Genomic DNA, 19,250 nt, shown 5'->3' with positions numbered 1-19,250 from the left:
GAAGGCCAGCGGCTTCAGGTTCAAGGCCTCGTCCCGCAGAAGGCTTGTGTCAACGGCGCGGCTTCTCACTCTGGATCCAGCGATGCGTGAGCTTCACTGAAGAGATGAAAATCAGTTTGTATCAGCCCATCGAGCTATATTTATAGGATGAGGCCGCACCCTTTCTGGCGGGACGTGACGAAATGGGCGCAAAATGCCCCCATTGGATATGGTGTCACGCAGGGCCTCTCTCAATAGGCTGCTGCTGTTCCCGCAGGGCATCTGCATGCTGCCGCACAGCGTTTTACATTAATTCAAAATTAAGGATAATTTTTGGCTTCAATATCTCGTGGAAAAGAGGTTTTCCCCATAGCGTAAGATGTTACGCAGTACGAGAGATACTCTCGTAAGAGAACTCAGAGTTTCCCATCTCAGGGTAAGTCAACTCAGAGTTCAAGTTTTAATTCAGAGTTGGTTGAACCTCCTTATTGAAACAGGCCCCTAACATTCTCTGGGTCTGATTCGGGCTCAAGTTGGTATGGTTTTATTGACGCCGTCGTTTATAATACACCAAAGCACAAACTGGCTACCGGTAAAGGTACGGGGCGTGACGTTTCCGGAAAACGTGCACTAGTCGGTTGGCGAATCACAACACACTGGGCCAGCTAATCACCATGGCATGGCAATACTGAGCCCCGGAAGCCATCAGACCGTTTTTACAAGGAGGGACAGAGCAGTGTAGAATAAAGGAAAAATATATATGAAAAATAATGCAATTTTTTTTAAACGAAGCATGAACACGTTACAGTGCACCCCACAAACACAATCAAGCCTTTGAAAAAATGTGTTTTACCACCCCTTTAATTCTAATGGAAAAGGACAAATAAACCCTTTTAAACTATGTATTCTATATATAACAACTTAAGAAATGTATCAATATGTACTACATTTTTCCATCTCATGATTTTCCTTTTATAGGGTTTGTTCTATGTATTAATTCAAACTCTTTTGGATTAATGTTTCAGAATTGCATGGAACACAAAATAAACTAAAATGTGTAGCATGTTTGGTATCTAAGACTCAAATTTTCGTTCACAAACAGTTAATTTGCATCACATTTTGTTAACTCTTTGACACATTAGTATTAGAAGAATCTTGAAGGTTCTTCTCATAAAAATACCCAAACAAATTACATATGCAAAATCACAAGATCACCCGGTTCCCCCGATTCTGAGAAATTGTGATGTGAACATGATGCTGAGCTAGAAGTCTTCTAGGCCGTTTGTGCCAGGCCGTAGTCTTGTCTTTCTATCCACCAAAGATCCTCTGACTTCAACCGGTTCTCTCTCAAGAAAACATCAGCAAAGATCAACTGGAGCAAATTGCATCAGGACTGTTTTATTTTGAATATCAAACATAGTCTCATTATTTGATACATTAAGTATACCTAACCTACCCTTTAGGGTGTGTCAGATTTAAGAAACTGATTGTCACGGGTGTGGTACAGCCTGAAGGAGATGCTGAGTCAAAAGGCTCCAATTCAAACTCTTACTATTAACAAACAGGTACAGGCAGAGAGTACACACACAAAGTAACATTAAAGCAAGAACCAACCAGGCTAACTGAACAGAAGGAAACTAAATACAGATACAAATCAACAATAACGAGGTGAGCACAGGTGACACGGATGATGATGAAGATGAACAGGTGGGTAAATGAGGGAATGAGTTCAGGTGTGAGACACAAGGGATTCTGGGAAGTGTAGTGCAGATGAAGACTGTGACACTGATGGTTAGTTCAAGGCTTTTAATTTGCTGAATTTCAAACAATGCTTTCCTGTATTCTGCTTCAACTCACTATCCCTCGGTAAAGTGTGTGTGTGTGTGTGTGTGTGTGTGTGTGTGTGTGTGTGTGTGTGTGTGTGTGTGTGTGTGTGTGTGTGTGTGTGTGTGTGTGTGTGTGTGTGTGTGTGTGTGTGTGTTAGAGTAGTTTAAGTGTTTAGTAGTTAATAAAATATTGTTCGTGTCACATGTAAAGTTGTTTGTGCTCATTTACTGGAGTACCTAATCAAGCAAATTTTGGCTAAATGCTCCTAGTACTGCATAATAAGAAAGTTATTTCCCTTACCCCGGTAATTACAATTTCTTATAATAAATAAATTAATAAATACTGGGTGTTCACTGGACGAACAGTTTATTTGATTGTAGTATTCTGCTACATCAAGTTAATTCTATTACTGTAACTGTTCCAAATATTTATAATAAATTATAACAAGTTATGTTTTCTTATTTATACTTCCCTTGAGCTAATGTCCATCAGAGACTCTTCAACCCCTCAAAAGTCAATATTGAGCAATGTTTTTTAGAAAATAAATGATCTATATAACTTGTAAATACTTTACATTCTGTGTAAGTTTGTTGCTGTTTTTTATTTTACTATCAGACATGACCTCATAAGATACATTCTTAACAGAAAAAAATCACAATCACTACTTTGATTGAAAAGGCACCAATCAAAGGGTTGCTATACATACTATTTTAAGTGCTATTTCATCAGACAGACAGACAGAAGCAAGTGTTTTACATAGAAACATGTTTTGTCCCAGTTTATAATTTGCTTGAACTCTACAGCTGAGTGACAGTGAAATCAGAAATGTCTCCCGGCATCACAGCCTGGAACGGGACAAGCCAACATCTGATAACTGGAGTTGAAGGATGTGTGTAGTCTGTGACATCCTCCCTAAAGTTACATTCATAGATTAAAACGGATTTATAATAAAGGAAAATATCAGCTGTGTGTATGATCAGTTTTGATCACTTACAAGCTCGCCTTCACATCCTGGTCCATTATCTTTAGAGTTGGTGTTTGTGATCCTTGAACCTCCTCATATGAAGCCTCAGCTTTTCCTTCAATATATTCCACAGTTATTGAGATTTTATCCCATTTAATAATGCAAGATACAATTCAAAATGTACAATTTAATTGCACACCTAGGTAACAAAACAAAAATTTGTCTAAAGATGGTGTTGCTAACGTTCCTGTTCTGTTCTCTAAACATTCAGAACGTCCTTTTTTTATGTTCTGAAAACGTTCTTTTGTTTTCAATCATGACAACTCTCTGAATAGTTTTAGCATGTCCTTGAATATGGTAATGTTATTTGGTCTTGGCAGACAGGATCTGCTACACTGCTGCAGAGCAAGTATATGGACACAAGTATATGGACACAGGAATAATAGCTTGCCTCGTAGGCAGTTATAGCATTGTGAATTGCAGAATTTACTTGCACTAACGTAACTGGTAGTCCAGGCTGTTGTTGTGCGTTTTCTTCCATTGTATGACATCCAATCAGAGAGCCGAGCGTGAGCCTCTGCGTCATCGTTTCTAAAGTCCTCCGTTTTGACCAGTCTACGCTAAAACGCCCTCAGGAGATTCAAAACGCAAAACGGGGTCGGCAGCGTTTCTAAACTTCTCTGTTTTAGGTCTTCGTTTTTGCGCGTTTTAGTGTGGACGGGAGTTGCAAACGTAGCAAAAGGTCTGCGTTTCTAAACTAAAACTTAGTAGTGTGGATGGGGCCTTAGATATGCTCCGGCTGCATAAATAGACACATAAATCCAGTAGTAGATCTATGCAGCTGGAGCTGGGGGAGGCAGAGGTTTCAGAGGATCTTTGATAGTGCGCTACAGGACTAGCTTACAGCAAACAACAAACCAGACTATTCAAATGTTGAGCAAGCAATCTCATTGGCAGCAGGATCAGTAGAGGGAAATCAGCTTGTGCTCTGTGGAAATGATGTAATTGCTTGCAGATTGCATGTAAAGGACCAATCAGCCTATGACCTCTAGAGTTTCATGACTGAACTAAATATATAAATAACATTTTCATGGTAATGTTTTGAGAACATTAAATACCAGATAACTTTGAACAAACATTCCATTAATGTTACTGGAAGAACATGTTCATAACTTTGAGAAAGCCTTGCCAAAAACATTAGCTGAAATTCCGAGAAAGTTCCCTGTTAGCTGGGTCAATTGTTTAAAGTGTTAATACATGTTTAAATATTTAACCAGTAAAGTACTCTTACCTAAAATGCCCATCAAACTGACATCTTTTGGCTGTTGGCGAACAGCAGGCCACAGAAACACTTCACCATTTTTCTTGTGAAGAAGAATAACAACACTTATGTTTCCCATGGTAACGTTCATTTCATTGCACCGTAATATCAGGGACACGCTGTTGAAACAGAAAAATTATGAATAAATTCTACTTCACAGAAAGTAGCTATAACACAAATGTAGTAAAACACTTATATAGTTTGAGTAGTACATACCCCTCTGTATTGTGTTGAGTAGGTTCCTGGTCCCACAAAAACTCAACATGACTCTGGCCATCTTGGTATCTGATAGAGCTTGTGTTTATTGTCAGGTGATGGTTTGTTTTGTAATGAAAGGCAATTTTACTGAATCCCTGTCGTCTAGTCATGAATTGTCCATTTATAGACAACTCTAAGACACACAGAAAGTCACACAGTATGAGTAAATACAAAACATTCAATTAAAAAAAAGAAGACTTTCAAAAGGATGTGCATGAAGAGTAAATGTGTAATAGTTACCTGAAGCAGAATCCTGTAACAGTCTGAGTTTCTGAGGAACAGGAACCTCAAAACAAAGTGGCTTAGACTGACCAGCAGAAGGCAGCAGGAACCGATTCCTACCAACTCTTGGAACTAAGAGAAAACATAAGCAAATGCTGTATTAGAATCATTATAGAAAATTGTCCCACATAATAAGTACGTTTTAGAGATCTGAATGTACTTGACATAGTAGGGAGAACAGCGTCTGCACTCTCCCGTGGAATTGTGGGTATTTGACCTAAGCCCAAGAGAAGGTATAATTGATCAAATTAGATTTACTTGACACAAGGCAGAATCAAAGTTAGAGCATATTTATGCGTACCATATCTGGAGATCAGCATATCACTATCATCTAAAGTCAGTTTATCAGTAATTTATTGACCAAACCACTCAATAAATAATGAAAAAAGTTCAATGTACCAAAGCATTTTGAAGTAACTCAATAGAGAAATAATTAAATTAATTATTAATGTAATTAAGTATTATTAAAGTAATTAAAATGTACCGAATAATTTTTTCAAATATTTAGCAAATAATAAATAATATTTTTTTTAAAAACAATAAAAAAACAATTACACATTTCAAAATAATTACTTTCACAAAAAAATGCTACATTTGAATCATTTTCTTTTCATGATTAAAATGTATTTCCAAATGTTGCTTTTAATATTGAAGGGATAGTGAAACTAAAAATGAAGACATCATTTACTCACCCTGGTGTTGTTCTGATGCAGTATGCTGTTCTTTCTTTATGGACTACAAAATGAGTGTTTTTTTATAAAAAGTTCCTGCTTGCACTTGTCCATATATTGGCACTGAATAGCAACTAGAATAAATCTTTCTAATAAGATAAAAAAGTATGACAGAATGATCTCATGCTACATGTTGTATATTACAAGTGTTCTGGGGTATTCTATAGGCTTTGGTGAAAACAAAACAAAATTGTATTTAAGGGAAATCCTGACTTTGACCGTTAGTCTTCTTTGCTCGACTGTGTTTGTGAGACCATAAGCCCAGTGGCGCAGATAAGATTTTTTAACTGGGGGGGACCAAGCTGGCAGCAAATGATTTAAACTCAATTCGTTATTTTGCTTTCATTTGGGCTAATGATTTGCACTAAAAAGCCATTGGGGGATTCTTATTTGAAATCATGGATAAACAACAATGAACAAATGTAAACAAAGGCCTACTTGAGAAATTGCCTGCAGGCCAGGAGGACAACATTTTAAATCTTATAATGTCAGTTAACCCTCTATACCTCTATAGAATTTCACAACAATGTGAAATACAACATATTCCTGAGAATTAATGGCTAAAACTACTATTTCAAAAATGTCTAAGAATAACTCAAAATTTTAAATTTAAGTGTTAATTACAAGTTTGTTGCAATTTATAGATTAGAAATATCTTTCAAATGATGTATGACATATTAAGAAATGTTTTTCATAGCCCATAATTTAAGAATCTATATCCTCCGTTGCTCCAAACATGATTAGCTGCTATAAGCGGATGTCAAAAGTTTATGTAGGCCTTCATTTGTTGTTTGCATAAACCTAGCACCACACAAATTTACTTATTATAATTATTTTTATAGTGCCTTACACAACAGTGAACATACCTCAGTCAATTTATACAGTACAATGGGGTTAAATTTTAAGATAAAACATTATTTCCTGACGACGATAAATTGTTTGATTTATCCAACCATTCTTTTTGTGTTCATTCATTATTTGTCTCTGTCCACTCACCTAAATGCATAGTTATGATCTCCACATTTTGCTGTGTTTACTAAGTGCAAAAGCCTTCTTGCCATTATTCTCAGACTAGTTATTCCTCTTAACAAAACTAATCTGCCACATCTGGGAAAGTCAACAGGCATAGGATACTTACATTGTTTGTTTTATGAAAAAACGAGGTGATTGTTTTTTGTCTCTTCATTGCCTTTATGTGGCATTTATACAGTCGATTTTTTTCAGTTCAGCAAAATCACCGACTCTGCTCAGTCATAGATGGTATATGATCACTATGGTTACCGGTCCGCTCCTACAGGCACGATTGAGGCAGCTACCAGCTCTATGGCAAGCCATTTTAACATTTAACAGCTAGACTGGATATGTGTTGCAGATATCTGTAATCCAGTTTTGCCTAGTCAAAAAGAACATCTCAGATATCCGCAACTACATTCTTCCTATCCATAATTGTCATTTCAGATATCCACAAAGACATTCTTCCTAGGACAAATGACGTCACTTTTGCCATTCATTTGTATGGGGTTTATCATTACAGATATCTACAATTCAGTTGCAGATATCCACTATGTGAATTACAGATATCCGCAACTGAATTGTAGATATTTGTAATTCCATTTTGAGATATCTACAATTTGATTCTGACTAGTCATAACTCCAGTTCAAGATATCTTTAATTCACCTCAATTCAAGATATCTACATGTTCCTTTTCAGATATCTTGAATTAAGTTTTGACTAGGCAAAATTATGTTGTAGATATCTGTAACTGGAATTATGACTAGTCAAAATAACGTTGCAGATATCTCAAACTGGTGTTAGGGATAGTCATAATTTAATTGTAGATATCTATTATCAATTTATAGATATCTCTAAATGAATTTTGATTAGAGATATCAGAAATTTGAGATATCTGTAACTTTCATTCTGCCTAGTAAAAATGTAATTACAGATATCTTGAATTAGAGTTTTGACTAGCCGAAATGACGTTGCAGATATCTGTATGCAAATTAGACCTGCATCACATTTTAGGCGGGAGCAGAGCGTGTTGTTCAAATCATCAAATCACATAGCACCTGTTAACTGTTAACTTGTAATTAGCACTGATTAGCACATGGGAGCAGCCAAGGGGGCGGAGGAGTTTTTAATCGTCTTTTTAATGCTGTACTGTTTCAACCTGAAATCAAGACCTACAGGCTATCATGGCTTTTTACTGTGAAAAAAAAAACTAATCTGAACAAAGAACTGTTTTTTTCTCATCTAAGGAAGTTAATGTTATTGCACTTCCATGGCAAGAATAGCATGCATAAGCATCTTTATTAAAGTGAATTAGTGTGAATCTCTCTCGCATAAATCTTATGTTAACAATAACCTACGGTAATTTTAAGCATCATAAACATAGAAATGCATGGCAAACATTGCATGTTGCCAATATTTTTGAGAGACCCCCAAGCTAATACTAATGAATAGCCTACAATTTGTATCATGCTGGATAGGCTACATGGAAACATTTTCTGGTGGTTTTCTTCCGATTACAGCCAGCGCCATGACTGCTTCTTTCTTCTTCCATTCATAGAAATAAGGAAATTAACCTACTTCTTTTTTGATTATGGTGGGGAGAGGAAATTACATATTTATGGATATCTAAAATAGAGCAACGTCATGGAAAATAATTTGCACTAGTCATAATGACATTTGAGATATCTTTAACTTTCATTCTGCCTAGGCAAAACTGAATTACAGATATCTGCAATTGTCATTGAATGTCGTTTTTAATGACATCATTGCAGATATCTGTAATTCAATTTTGCCTATAGTCAAAACTGAATTACAGATATCTCTATCTGTCATTTCGACTAGTCACAATTACGTTACAGATATCTTGAATGACAATTCCAACTATCCAAAATGTAATTACGACTAGTCAGAAAGACGTTGTTGATATCTACAATGTTAATTCCGGATAGTCAAACTTAGCTTTTAAATGTTAAAACAGAGAGAGTTTAAACATCGGTGGCATGATGGCATTTTGTGTTTATTGACAACAGAACAGTGTGTAGTGACGTGTAGTGGCATTTTGTGTTTATTGACAACAGAACAGCGTTCTTGTCGTGACGAACAACAGATATATTCACCTAAAAAAAGAAGGTACATTAATTGTATTTAATGTTGCGTTTTTTATAAATCTAGATTTCTCACAACTTGGCTGTTTTTCGGGGCGATTGGGAGTCAAGTGGGGAGCTAATATAGTCGCACAAACGCGCAGAAGACCAACGGCCAAGGTCAGGATTTTCGTTAAATTATACATTACATTTCGTTTGTTTTTCATCAAACCGATCGTCCCCAGAATACTTGGAATATACAACAAATGGGGTGAGATCATTTTATGATGCTTTTGCATCTCTTTAAAAAAGCTTGATGCTGGTTGCTATTCATTGCCATTATATGGATGCGTGTAAGCAGGACTTTTTAAAAAAAAAATTATTTTTGGTCCATAAAAGAAAGAAGGCATTAGAACAACATTAGGGTGAGAAAATGATGACTTAATTTTTATTTCAGGGCGAACTATCCTTTTAAGATACTTCATTTCTGAATCGCTCCTAATGCCTTATTTTATTTATTTTAATTTCATTCTCTGCACTTTTTTATGTGGATTTTGCTTTTAATAAAGCAAATTTGCAGTAATATTTTGTAAAAGCAAAAATAAAATTAAGCATTGATAAACACATTCTCGAGAAAGTATAGGAGTCTTTGTAACTTTTAGGGAAAAAAAAGGCATACCATGGATCCCTGGATGAGCAGGAGGTGGACCAAGTCTCCTGGCCAGCATGGGCTGAGCCATGTCGGGCCCACCGGTCAGACGACGCTGGTTGTGACGGAAATGGTACTGACTATGTCCTGGTACTGGGATATAAAACAAGTGGGGAAAAAATACATTTAAATGCAGATGCAGTATATTGAATTTAGCATAAAATGAAAATTCACCCCCATCTCTTTTCTAGCATGTTGTTAAACTTATTGTGAATGATATTTTCATGTATACGTTTTTTTTTTCTTTACGTCATAGTTTTTAATCAAAATATCATAACTGGATCTTCCTGTGATAGCGACAGACTTCTCTCTGGTGACGTATGCATGACTTTAACACTTTGTTCAAATAAACTTTGTGTAGATGGTAGAAAGGTGTGTTTCATCTCAAAATCGTATTTATTTTTTGATAAGCTGCTTTACTCGGATGTGCATCACAATACAAAAGTTTCATCGCAGAAAGATGACGTCGTCCATCTCAGTCGCCGCTAAATCCTTCAGGCGATCGGTGAAACACCACCCCTGAGACGGGCAACCCGGAGATGGACGGAGCTGCTCTTCGCCCGGAGGAGAGCAGGGCGGAGAATCTTTTCAGCCCAATTTCTGTTCCGCCGCTGGCTGTGATACCCAAATTCTTAGTAAAAGAGCAGCTTTCTCTATCTCTGGGTCCCAGGAAGATGCGGATGGAGTGTGCAACACTTTACCTCACTACTCTCATCCCCATCCCATCGCCAGCAGGCAGTGGTGTGCAGTTTGAGGATGCAATGCCTTCTCACGTACCCCTGTCGGGACCCTGTGCTCCGCCACGCTGCACCACTGCGATACGTTGGTAGTCCCTCTGACCCAGCTTGTACGGTGTTTGGAAGACTGGATAGCACCTCCCAGCTCTTGTCGCTGGCTCATTGGTCTACTCTATGCGATTCAGTTCGCCCGGTGTTCAGGAGCGTCTGGTTCACCTCAGTGGCGGACAAGGATTGTCCTGTCCTGCATGTGGAGATTGCAGTCCTACTGGCGAAGGATACGATAGAGCCGGTCCCTCCAGCCGATATAAAGACAATCTCAGACCTGCATGCCTTCACATGCTACCATTCAAGATGCTAATGCAGAGTCGCATCTCTGAAAGCATTCGTCCCCAAGATTGGTTTGCAGCGATCGACCTGAAGGACGCGTACTTCCATGTCTCGATTCTCCCACAACACAGACCATTTCTACTCTTTACGTTCAAGGGACAGGTATGTCAGTACAAAATCCTCCCCTTTGGGCTGTCCCTGTCGCCTTGTGTCTTCACGAATATCAAAGATGCGGCCCTTGCTCCTCTGAGGGAGCACGGTGTTCGCATTCTCAACTACCTCGACGACTGGCTCATCCTGGCCCACTCACAAGAGCAGTTGTGCGAACACAGGGACTTGGTGCTCAGGCCTTTGATCAACTGGGAAAAGAGAAAACTCTCCCCCATGCAGAGAATCTCGGACAAGTGTGTTCAATGCATCTTATCACTTACATCTAAAAACAGGGGGTTTAGTCATTAAAAAGTCAGACTATTTATAATACAGCTTTTCATTCTCAAGTTCTTCAGTTTCAAGTCAGTTTATCAGTAATTTATTGACCAAAGCACTCAATAAGTAATGAAAAAAGTTCAATGTACCAAAGCATTTTGAAGTAACTCAATAGATAATTAAATTCATTATTAATGTAATTAAGTATTATTAAAGTAATTAAAATGTACCGAATAATTTTCTCAAATATTTAGCAAATAATAATAAATAATATTTTAAAAAAACAATTACACACTTCAAAATAATTACTTTCACAAAAAAATATGCTACATTAAAAATCATTTTCTTTTTATGATTAAAATGTATTTCCAAATGTTGCTTTTAAAATTGAAGGGATAGTAAAAATAAAAATGAAGACATCATTTACTCACCCTGGTGTTGTTCTGATGCAGTATGCTGTTCTTTCTTTATGGACTACAAAATGAATGTTTTTTATAAAAAGTTCCTGCTTGCACTTGTCCATATATTGGCACTGAATTGCAACCAGAATAAATCTTTCTAAATGAGATGCAAAAGTATGACAGAATGATCCCATGCTGCACATGTTGTATATTACAAGTGTTCTGGGGGTATTCGATAGGGTTTTGGTGAAAACGAAACAAAACTGTGTGAATTATTTAAGGGAAATCCTGACTTTGACCGTTGGTCTTCTGTGCTCGACTGTGTGTTTGTGAGACCATAAGCCCCGCAGTTCACTCCGACTCGCCAAGGAAAAGCATACAAGTTGTGAGAAATCATGATTCATAAAAAATGCAACAAACAGCTCAAACTGTATGACGTTGGTGCTTGCAAAACCAAGATTATGGGTTTGATTCCCAGGGAAAGCAAGAACTCATAAGAATGTAAATGTGTTCCTTGAAATGCAATGTAAGTTGCTTTGGATAAAAGCGTCTGCCAAATGCATAAGTAAATATTAATCTCAAAGAAAAAGGTACATTAATTGTATTTCATGTTGCGTTTTTTATTAATCTAGATTTCTCACAACTTTTTTCTGTTAGGGTTTGGTTAGTCGGTGTCAACTAGGATGCTAATAGAGTCGCACAAACGCGCAGTCAAGTGCAGAAGACCAACGGCCAAGGTCAGGATTTTCGTTAAATTATACCTACATTACATTTCGTTTGTTTTTCATCAAACCCGATCGCCCCCAGAATACTTAGAATATACAACAAATGGGGTGGAATCATTTTATGATGCGTTTGCATCTTTTAAAAAAAAGCTTGATGCTGGTTGCTATTCATTGCCATCATATGGATGAGTGTCAGCATGATTAAAAAAAAAAAAATCCTTTTGTGGTCCATAAAAGAAAGAAGGCATTAGAACAACATTAGGGTGAGAAAATAATGACTTCATTTTTATTTCAGGGCGAACTATCCTTTTAAGATACTTCATTTCTGAATCGCACCTAATGCCTTATTTTATTTATTTTCATTTCATTCTCTGCACTTTTTTATGTGGATTTTGCTTTTAATAAAGCAAATTTGCAGTAATTTTTTGTAAAAGCAAAAACAAAATTAACCATTGATAAACACATTCTCGAGAAAGTATAGGAGTCTTTGTAACTTTTAGAAAAATAAAATGCATACATTGGGCACTCTGGGAATAATCCGGCAGGATCCCTGGATGAGCAGGAGGTGGACCATATCCACTGACCATCATGGGCAGCATGGGACCGGGCACACCAGGCTGACCGCGCAGACCAGGCTGACTGGGACTGAAATGGTACTGACTATATCCTGGTACTGGGATATAAAACAAGTGGGAAAAATATACATTTAAAGGCAGTTTTCTTTTTACCTCATAGTTTTTAATCAAAATATAGATCTTCCTGTGATAGCGACAGACTTCTCTCTGGTGACGTATACATGACTTCAACACTTTGTTCAAATAAAGTTTGTGTAGATGGTAAAAAGGTGTGTTTCATCTCAAAATCGTATTTATTTTTTGATAAGCCATTTTACTCGGATGTGCATCACAATCCAAAGGTTCATCGCAGAAAGATGACGGCGCACATCTCAGTCGACGCTAAATCCTTCAGGCGATCGGTGAAACACCACCCCTGAGACGGGCAACCCGGAGATGGACGGAGCTGCTCTTCGCCCGGAGGAGACAAATTTCTGTTCTGCCGCTTTCTGTGATGCCCAAATTCTTAGTAAAAAAGCAGCTTTCTCTATCTCTGGGTCCCAGGAAGGTGTGGATGGAGTCTGTGACGCTTTACCTCGCCACTCTCATCCCAGTTTGAGGATGCAATGTCTTCTCACGCACCCCTGTCCGGGCCCTGTGCTCCACCACGCTGCACCACTGCGATACGTTGGTAGTCCCTCTGACCCCGCTTGTACGGTGTCTGGAAACCTGGATAGCACTTCCCAGCTCGTGTCGCTGGCTCATTGGTCTACTCTATGCGATTTAGTTCGCCCAGCGGTCAGGAGCGCCTGGTTCACCTCAGTGGTGGACAAGGATGGTCCTGTCCTGCATGTGGAGATTGCAGTCCTACTGGCGAAGGATACGATAGAGCCGGTGTTCTGCCGATTCATGCTACCCATCGAGATGTGCTACTTACTGGTTTTTCTAGTTTTTTTTAATTAATTAATAATTTTATAACTAATTTTTCTTCTGCTTACCACGCCCATAAATCTATGCATCCTTGCTGTGGAGACTTGTAGGAAACTTTGACAGGTCAAAGATTAATATTTGATGATAATTTTTACTTTTCACACCGTTTTAAAAATAAAAACAGTACAGTATACTGTACTCTTAACTTCGAATTTTATTATAATTGTATTTCATATAATAATGTCATTTTTACTTGTTATATCAAAAGTGATAATTGCTAGTTCATTTAAAAACATCAAAATATGCCTCCCATACACCTACCCTGATTTAAATGAAATAACGATGTCATAATATTGTGAGATTTACACAATTATGGAAACAATAGGGAATGAATCAACATTCTCTGTGATCGATTCGCGCTCGGGTAGCATTTTTTAGCTAAGGCAGCACAAATCGACAGACTCTACTATCGATTCGCGCTACGGTAGCATTTTTCGACAAGGCAGCACAAATCGTCAGAACACCGGTCCCTCCAGCCGATATAAAGACAATCTTGGACCTGCATGTCTTCACATACTCCCATTCAAGATGCAAACGCAGAGTCGCATCTCTGAAAGCATTCGTCCCCAAGATTGGTTTGCAGCGATCGACCTGAAGGACGCGTACTTCCATGTCTCGATTCTCCCACAACATAGACCATTTCTACTCTTTACTTTCAAGGGACAGGTATGTCAGTACAAAATCCTCCACTTTGGGCTGTCCCTGTCGCCTTGTGTCTTCACGAATATCAAAGATGCGGCCCTTGCTCCTCTGAGGAAGCACTGTGTTCGCATTCTCAACCACCTCGACAACTGGCTCATCCTGGCCCACTCACAAGAGCAGTTGTGCGAACACAAGGACTTGGTGCTCAGGCCTTTGATCAACTGGGAAAAGAGCAAACTCTCCCCCATGCAGAGAATCTCGGACAAGTGTGTTCAGTCTGTGCTGAACTGTCTGAATTCATTCAAAGGTAGGATGGCGGTTCCACTGAAATAGTTTCAGTCGCTCATGGGTCATATGGCATCCGCAATCATGCTGCTCGGGTTGCTTCATATAAGACCACTTCAGCACTGGCTAAATGGCAGAGTCTCGAGATGGGTATGGCAGCGCGGCACACATAGGGTGGCAATCACACTGGCCTGTCGCCATAACTTTAGTACGTAGTCAGACCTTGCTTTTCTATGGGCAGGAGTTCCCCTAGAGCAAGAGTCCTGGCAGGGCCTCAACTGCAGTGGCACATCAATTGCCTCGTGTTGTTGCAGTGTATCTTGCCCTGTGCTGCATCAAATCGCGGCTAGAGGTTAAGCATGTGCTGGTCCGGACATACAACACCGCGGCCTTTGTGTACATCAACCATCAGGTTGGTCAAACCTCCCGTCGCATATCGCAACTCGCCCGCCATTTCCTCCTCTAGAGTCAGAGGCACCTGAGATCGCTTTAACCTATTCACATCCCAGGCAAAATCAATCGTGCAGCCGACGAGCTCTCACGATAGCCCTCGCTACCAGGAGAATAAAGACGCCACCCCCAGATGGTCCAGCTGATTTGAAGACATTTCAGAGCCACACAGGTAGACCCTAGGTAGACTCTTTTGCTAAAGGTAAAATATTTACACACTTTATTTAAAAGGTTTGTAAGATACTAAAACGTCTCAGTTCTCACCTGGAGGTCTGTGTTCCTCTCCTCCCTCTTTGGGTTTGTCGGCAACTTCTACTTCATCTTCCTGTGGCTTTGTGACGACCATAGAGGTGAGGGAGGTGACAAACTGGTATTTCAGGGACAATTTGAGAGCTTCTTTCTTTTCATCCTCTTTCTCTTGTCCTTTAAGAAGCACTCTGAGACAGAAATATGTCCTCAATATCCAACATAAAATCCAGAATGTCATATCACTCAATAAACTTACTGCCTTTCCAGAATTTGCTTCACCGTTAGGTAGGCCCACAGTCTCGGCATGAAATCTTCATTCTCAGCTGGGACATCACTGGGGTCTTTTGCCATTACAGTTTCCCGATACGTCACATTACTGCCTTTCTGCTCAGAAATAAAAATACTAGTGAACATTTTCATCAGGAATGCTGTCATTACCACATTCATCAATAAATTTCTCTGAAAACAAAGTGACCATTATTCCAAACTCTTAAACAATTGATCATCAATTATCCAAATATCCAATGTAATGACCTCGGTTGAAACTGCAGAGAAAAAACAGCCCACTCAATCCCTACCAATATGATGAATTGTAAAGCACCATGATGATCTTACTGATACTGCAATGACTTCAGTGGTGAAACTCTCCACACTGTTGTCTGTGATTTGTCCCGATACCACAATCTCAGAGCCGTTGAAGTAGAGGCTAAAGCTGGTCTTGGTAAGGTTTGTCCCTCCTGTGTATTTAAGTTGAATATCAGTGAGGAGAGGGACGGCAACTTCTTCATAGAAGCCCTACAATACAAACCGAAATAAAGGATTTAAATCCATTCAAACACTGAACAGATAAGCACTGAGGATGAATTCACAGCTGATTCTCTGTCGTTCACCTGCAGCTGTAGATCAGCGTCCGAATCTTCATAAATCCTGCGAGCAACTCCACCATTTTCCAATGACATTTTTGTCAGGAAGTCGAAGTTAACATCATATCCAAAACCAAGACAATATAGGGGAAACTTTAAACCAATTGCCTCTTTCACATTGGCCATTATCATCTCTTTGTTAGTTTCACCTGTTAGAGAGGAAAATAAGTCGAAAAATAAGACTACAACAATACATGCTTGAAAATTTAGAAATTCTTTGAGTGATCAGAAAGCAATCGATGCATTGGACAATTTCATATTTCTTATTCTTTTCACTTACTGACAAAGACAAGAACCAAATTGGTTATGATAATAATCTACTGGTCCTAACGGCATTTAAATTAGTTCTTAAACCTTTTATAAACAGGTCTTCTAATTACACTGAGTGAACTAGTGCTAGGATAAAACACATTAGCTTGTGTTTGTCAGTGAATCTGTGCCTGAAGTGGGATCTCCATCAGTCAGCAGGATCAGGATGGAGGCGGTTCCTTCTCGTGGATGTCGATTGATCATGTCCACTCCTGCTAGAACTGCAGCGTTAATGTCTGTGGCTAAAGGAAGAACAAACATAGTTGTGTCACATTGAGGTACAACTTTCTTACTCCCCATTTAGAGTTAGGAAATCACCTCCTCTATCTCTGATCTCCTTCACAAAAGATTTTGCAGTCTCCAGGTTTTCCATGGTAGCTTTAAGGAGTTCATTCTTCCATGTTTTAACTTCTCTGTCGAAAGTGATCAATCCAAAGTGGTCATCCTCATCAAGATCACTTAAAATCTTTAGCAGTGCCAAACGAGTCTAAAGAAAAACACTTCTGTCAGAACACCTGAAAATTATTCTTTCTCCATTACGACTGCACTCTCATTTACCAGATATGTGCAGTTTTTTGTACTAATTTAAAGTAAGCAAATCCACAGTGATTTCAATGCATAAATCCCTGTTATTTTAACATATAAATGCACAATGCTGCAAGATCCTTAAAAAATCTCCTTCAAGGGTTTTCCCATAAAAAATGTATTGCATGTTATATCCTTTTAATTGATTTGCCTGAACTTGACGTTGACATTTACCTGTTCCATTTTTCTGCCGCTCATAGAACCGCTCCGGTCAATGATAAAAACCACATTTTTGGGAATACGTGGAACATCAGAGGGTGCAAAGTAGTGGACAAAATAGCCATTTGATACCTTAGAGAAAACAAAAGTACATTCTGAATATCATTTATGTTTTTTTAAATAGTCAGTCTTTGCAAATCTTTTGGGAAATTTATATAACTACCATTAAGTACGTTATTGAAAAATGTACCATGACTTCTCCTTCATGATTTGGTCTCTCGACATCATATGTTATTAGCATGTCACCATTCAGTCCATTTTCTCCACAGCTTTTACACTTGGTCTGTTGATCTCGAGTGGGGTAGAAGGTCACCCATGCCTGAAATGATCAGTTTGGTTATCTGGTAACTTTGTTTGAAGTGTAGTAGCATAATGAGAACATTTAAGCTAAGTGTTTTACCCCTCATTTTAAGCTCTTACATCTTTGTCTGCTCTGGTGGTTTTGATGGCATGGGCCAGATCACCGGTGCTCAAATCTCCTTTCACCTCCAAGAAGGAAATTCCTGGTTTTTCTTGTATGTGAACATCCATCTAATATGAGTAAAATAAATATGATCTTTCTATCCACCTTAATTGATGATCTATTTCCCTCTTTGTTTCTTCTCCTACCTTGAAGTCTGCCACCGGCTGCATTGGTTGGGCATTGATGAGTAGCTCATATTTGCCAAGGCGACGCTTTAGCAGTTCTTCGTAAGTCAACTCAAAAGTCACTTTACTGAGAGCAGCCACCGTCACTGAAGTTTTAAAGTCTTCTAAAGTCCTTCCAACAGATCTGAAATAGAAATGAATCCCAGCATATTACTAAACATACTATAAAAACACAATGGATCTATTTATTTGTAATGTCCAGTACTTGATCAGTCCAGCACTTTCTCCTCGAGATACTGCTCGACTGTACTGTTGCTGAGCTTCCTGTTTTTCCTTCACAACACCATCATATATCTTCCCCTCTATGGTCCTATGGATAAAATGACATCCTCTAAATATGTGTATCTCAGACATAAAATAATTGATAAATCTAGCTGCATTAGCAGAGATGACCTGAGACCAACATGCTGCTTCTTTACCACTTTATCTCTACTTATATATCACAACTCATGTTTCCCTACATTCTGAATTTGCTGATGAATGCATTCTTGGGTATCTTGACCTCAAACTGGATCTCTTGAGATTCATTCACAGTGTTCGCCACACGACTAGTGATGACAGTTGTGACGTAGCGACTGGTGACCGTGGAGTTAATGTAGAAGCTGTATATATCCACATTTTGTTTCTGTAGAGACATAAGCAGTACAATCAGACTGGATTATGCACATTTACTCCTCTTTTTTTTGCATGGGATTGTTCAAATATTTACAGTTTGAAAATGGCATGGAGAAAGGGCCTTTGGACTACATCTCAGTGTAAACTATTGAGTAATAAATAGTTCTCTTTACTCAATTTAAATAATACACTGCTGTTCAAAAGTCAGTAAGGATTTTATTTTTTTGAAAGAAGTCTTTTATGCTCACCAAGGCTGCATTTATTTGATCTAAAACAAGCAATTTTGTGAAAGATATTTTCACTTTAAAATAAGTTTTCCACATATTACATTTTAAAATGTAATTTAAATTAAAGCTGAACTTTCAGCATCATTATTCCAGTGTTCAGTGTCAGATGATCCTTCAGAAATCATTCTAATATGCTGATTTTCTGCTTAAGAAACATTTGTTATTAGTGGTAAAAACAGCTAAATTAATTTTGTGGAAATACATTTCTTAAAGGATTGTTTGATGTTTAAAACAAGAAGCTTTTATTTAAAATATAAATCTTTTGCAACATTACAAATGTCTAGAATGTCACTTTTTATCAATTTAATGATATAAGCATTGATTGACCTCAAATTTTTGAACATTGTATATTCAACATGTATGAAGTAAATCTAATTTTTCTGGACCTTCATCTCAAAAACAAAAAAATGAATCTTTAACATCTTTTTTATCTTAAGCGTTGACCCTCACCTTCTTAACAGGTTTTGAACTGGCTGAGATGAGAAAGACGCCCAAGAGAATCAGTCTGAGAGCTGCTCGATCCATCATGACCTGTCTAGAAAACAGACCTCGAAACACACACTACCTTTAAACTCCTGTCCACATCATGCTATTGGCTATTATTGACCGGATTCAGGAACCACCCCCTCTATTTGTAATCAGAGTCTCTTGAACCCCTCAAAAGTCAATATTGAGGCATGCTTTTAAAAAAATAGATTATCTATACAA

General features: G+C 38.2%; 1 protein-coding gene across 1 annotated transcript; it reads right to left on the bottom strand.

The window, feature by feature from the left end:
- Window positions 1-2,381: 2,381 nt before the first annotated feature.
- On the bottom strand, window positions 2,382-19,177 carry LOC143711861 (inter-alpha-trypsin inhibitor heavy chain H3-like). The gene is made up of 21 exons (XM_077203948.1): window positions 18,993-19,177; window positions 18,102-18,265; window positions 17,846-17,950; window positions 17,602-17,764; window positions 17,413-17,523; window positions 17,183-17,311; window positions 16,948-17,064; window positions 16,507-16,675; window positions 16,320-16,430; window positions 15,847-16,028; window positions 15,572-15,751; window positions 15,213-15,340; window positions 14,972-15,144; window positions 12,304-12,459; window positions 9,138-9,260; window positions 4,792-4,848; window positions 4,590-4,703; window positions 4,308-4,482; window positions 4,062-4,210; window positions 2,801-2,885; window positions 2,382-2,718 (listed from the first exon to the last, which is right to left on the bottom strand). Exons 1-21 carry the CDS (start codon window positions 19,068-19,070, stop codon window positions 2,604-2,606), a joined length of 2,784 nt encoding a protein of 927 aa, XP_077060063.1. The 5' UTR covers window positions 19,071-19,177; the 3' UTR covers window positions 2,382-2,603.
- Between the last annotated feature and the right edge of the window lie 73 nt (window positions 19,178-19,250).

Source organism: Siphateles boraxobius, unplaced genomic scaffold (genome assembly GCF_051911475.1).
Source record: "Siphateles boraxobius isolate OS27281-9 unplaced genomic scaffold, OSU_SipBor_1 5, whole genome shotgun sequence".
In the NCBI taxonomy this organism is placed as follows: Eukaryota; Metazoa; Chordata; class Actinopteri; order Cypriniformes; family Leuciscidae; genus Siphateles; species Siphateles boraxobius.
The sequence above is the reverse complement of the archived record's forward strand: the minus strand, read 5'-3'. Positions and strand labels throughout refer to the sequence as shown.

Excerpts from the sequence above, each read along its gene's own strand:
- LOC143711861 (XM_077203948.1), bottom strand. The coding sequence starts at position 19,070 with ATGATGGATCGAGCAGCTCTCAGACTGATTCTCTTGGGCGTCTTTCTC. Across the intron at positions 17,765-17,845 it reads GAAAGTGCTGGACTGATCAA|ATCTGTTGGAAGGACTTTAG; the intron begins GTACTGGACATT and ends TTTCTATTTCAG. Across the intron at positions 4,483-4,589 it reads GTTACAGGATTCTGCTTCAG|AGTTGTCTATAAATGGACAA; the intron begins GTAACTATTACA and ends TGTGTGTCTTAG.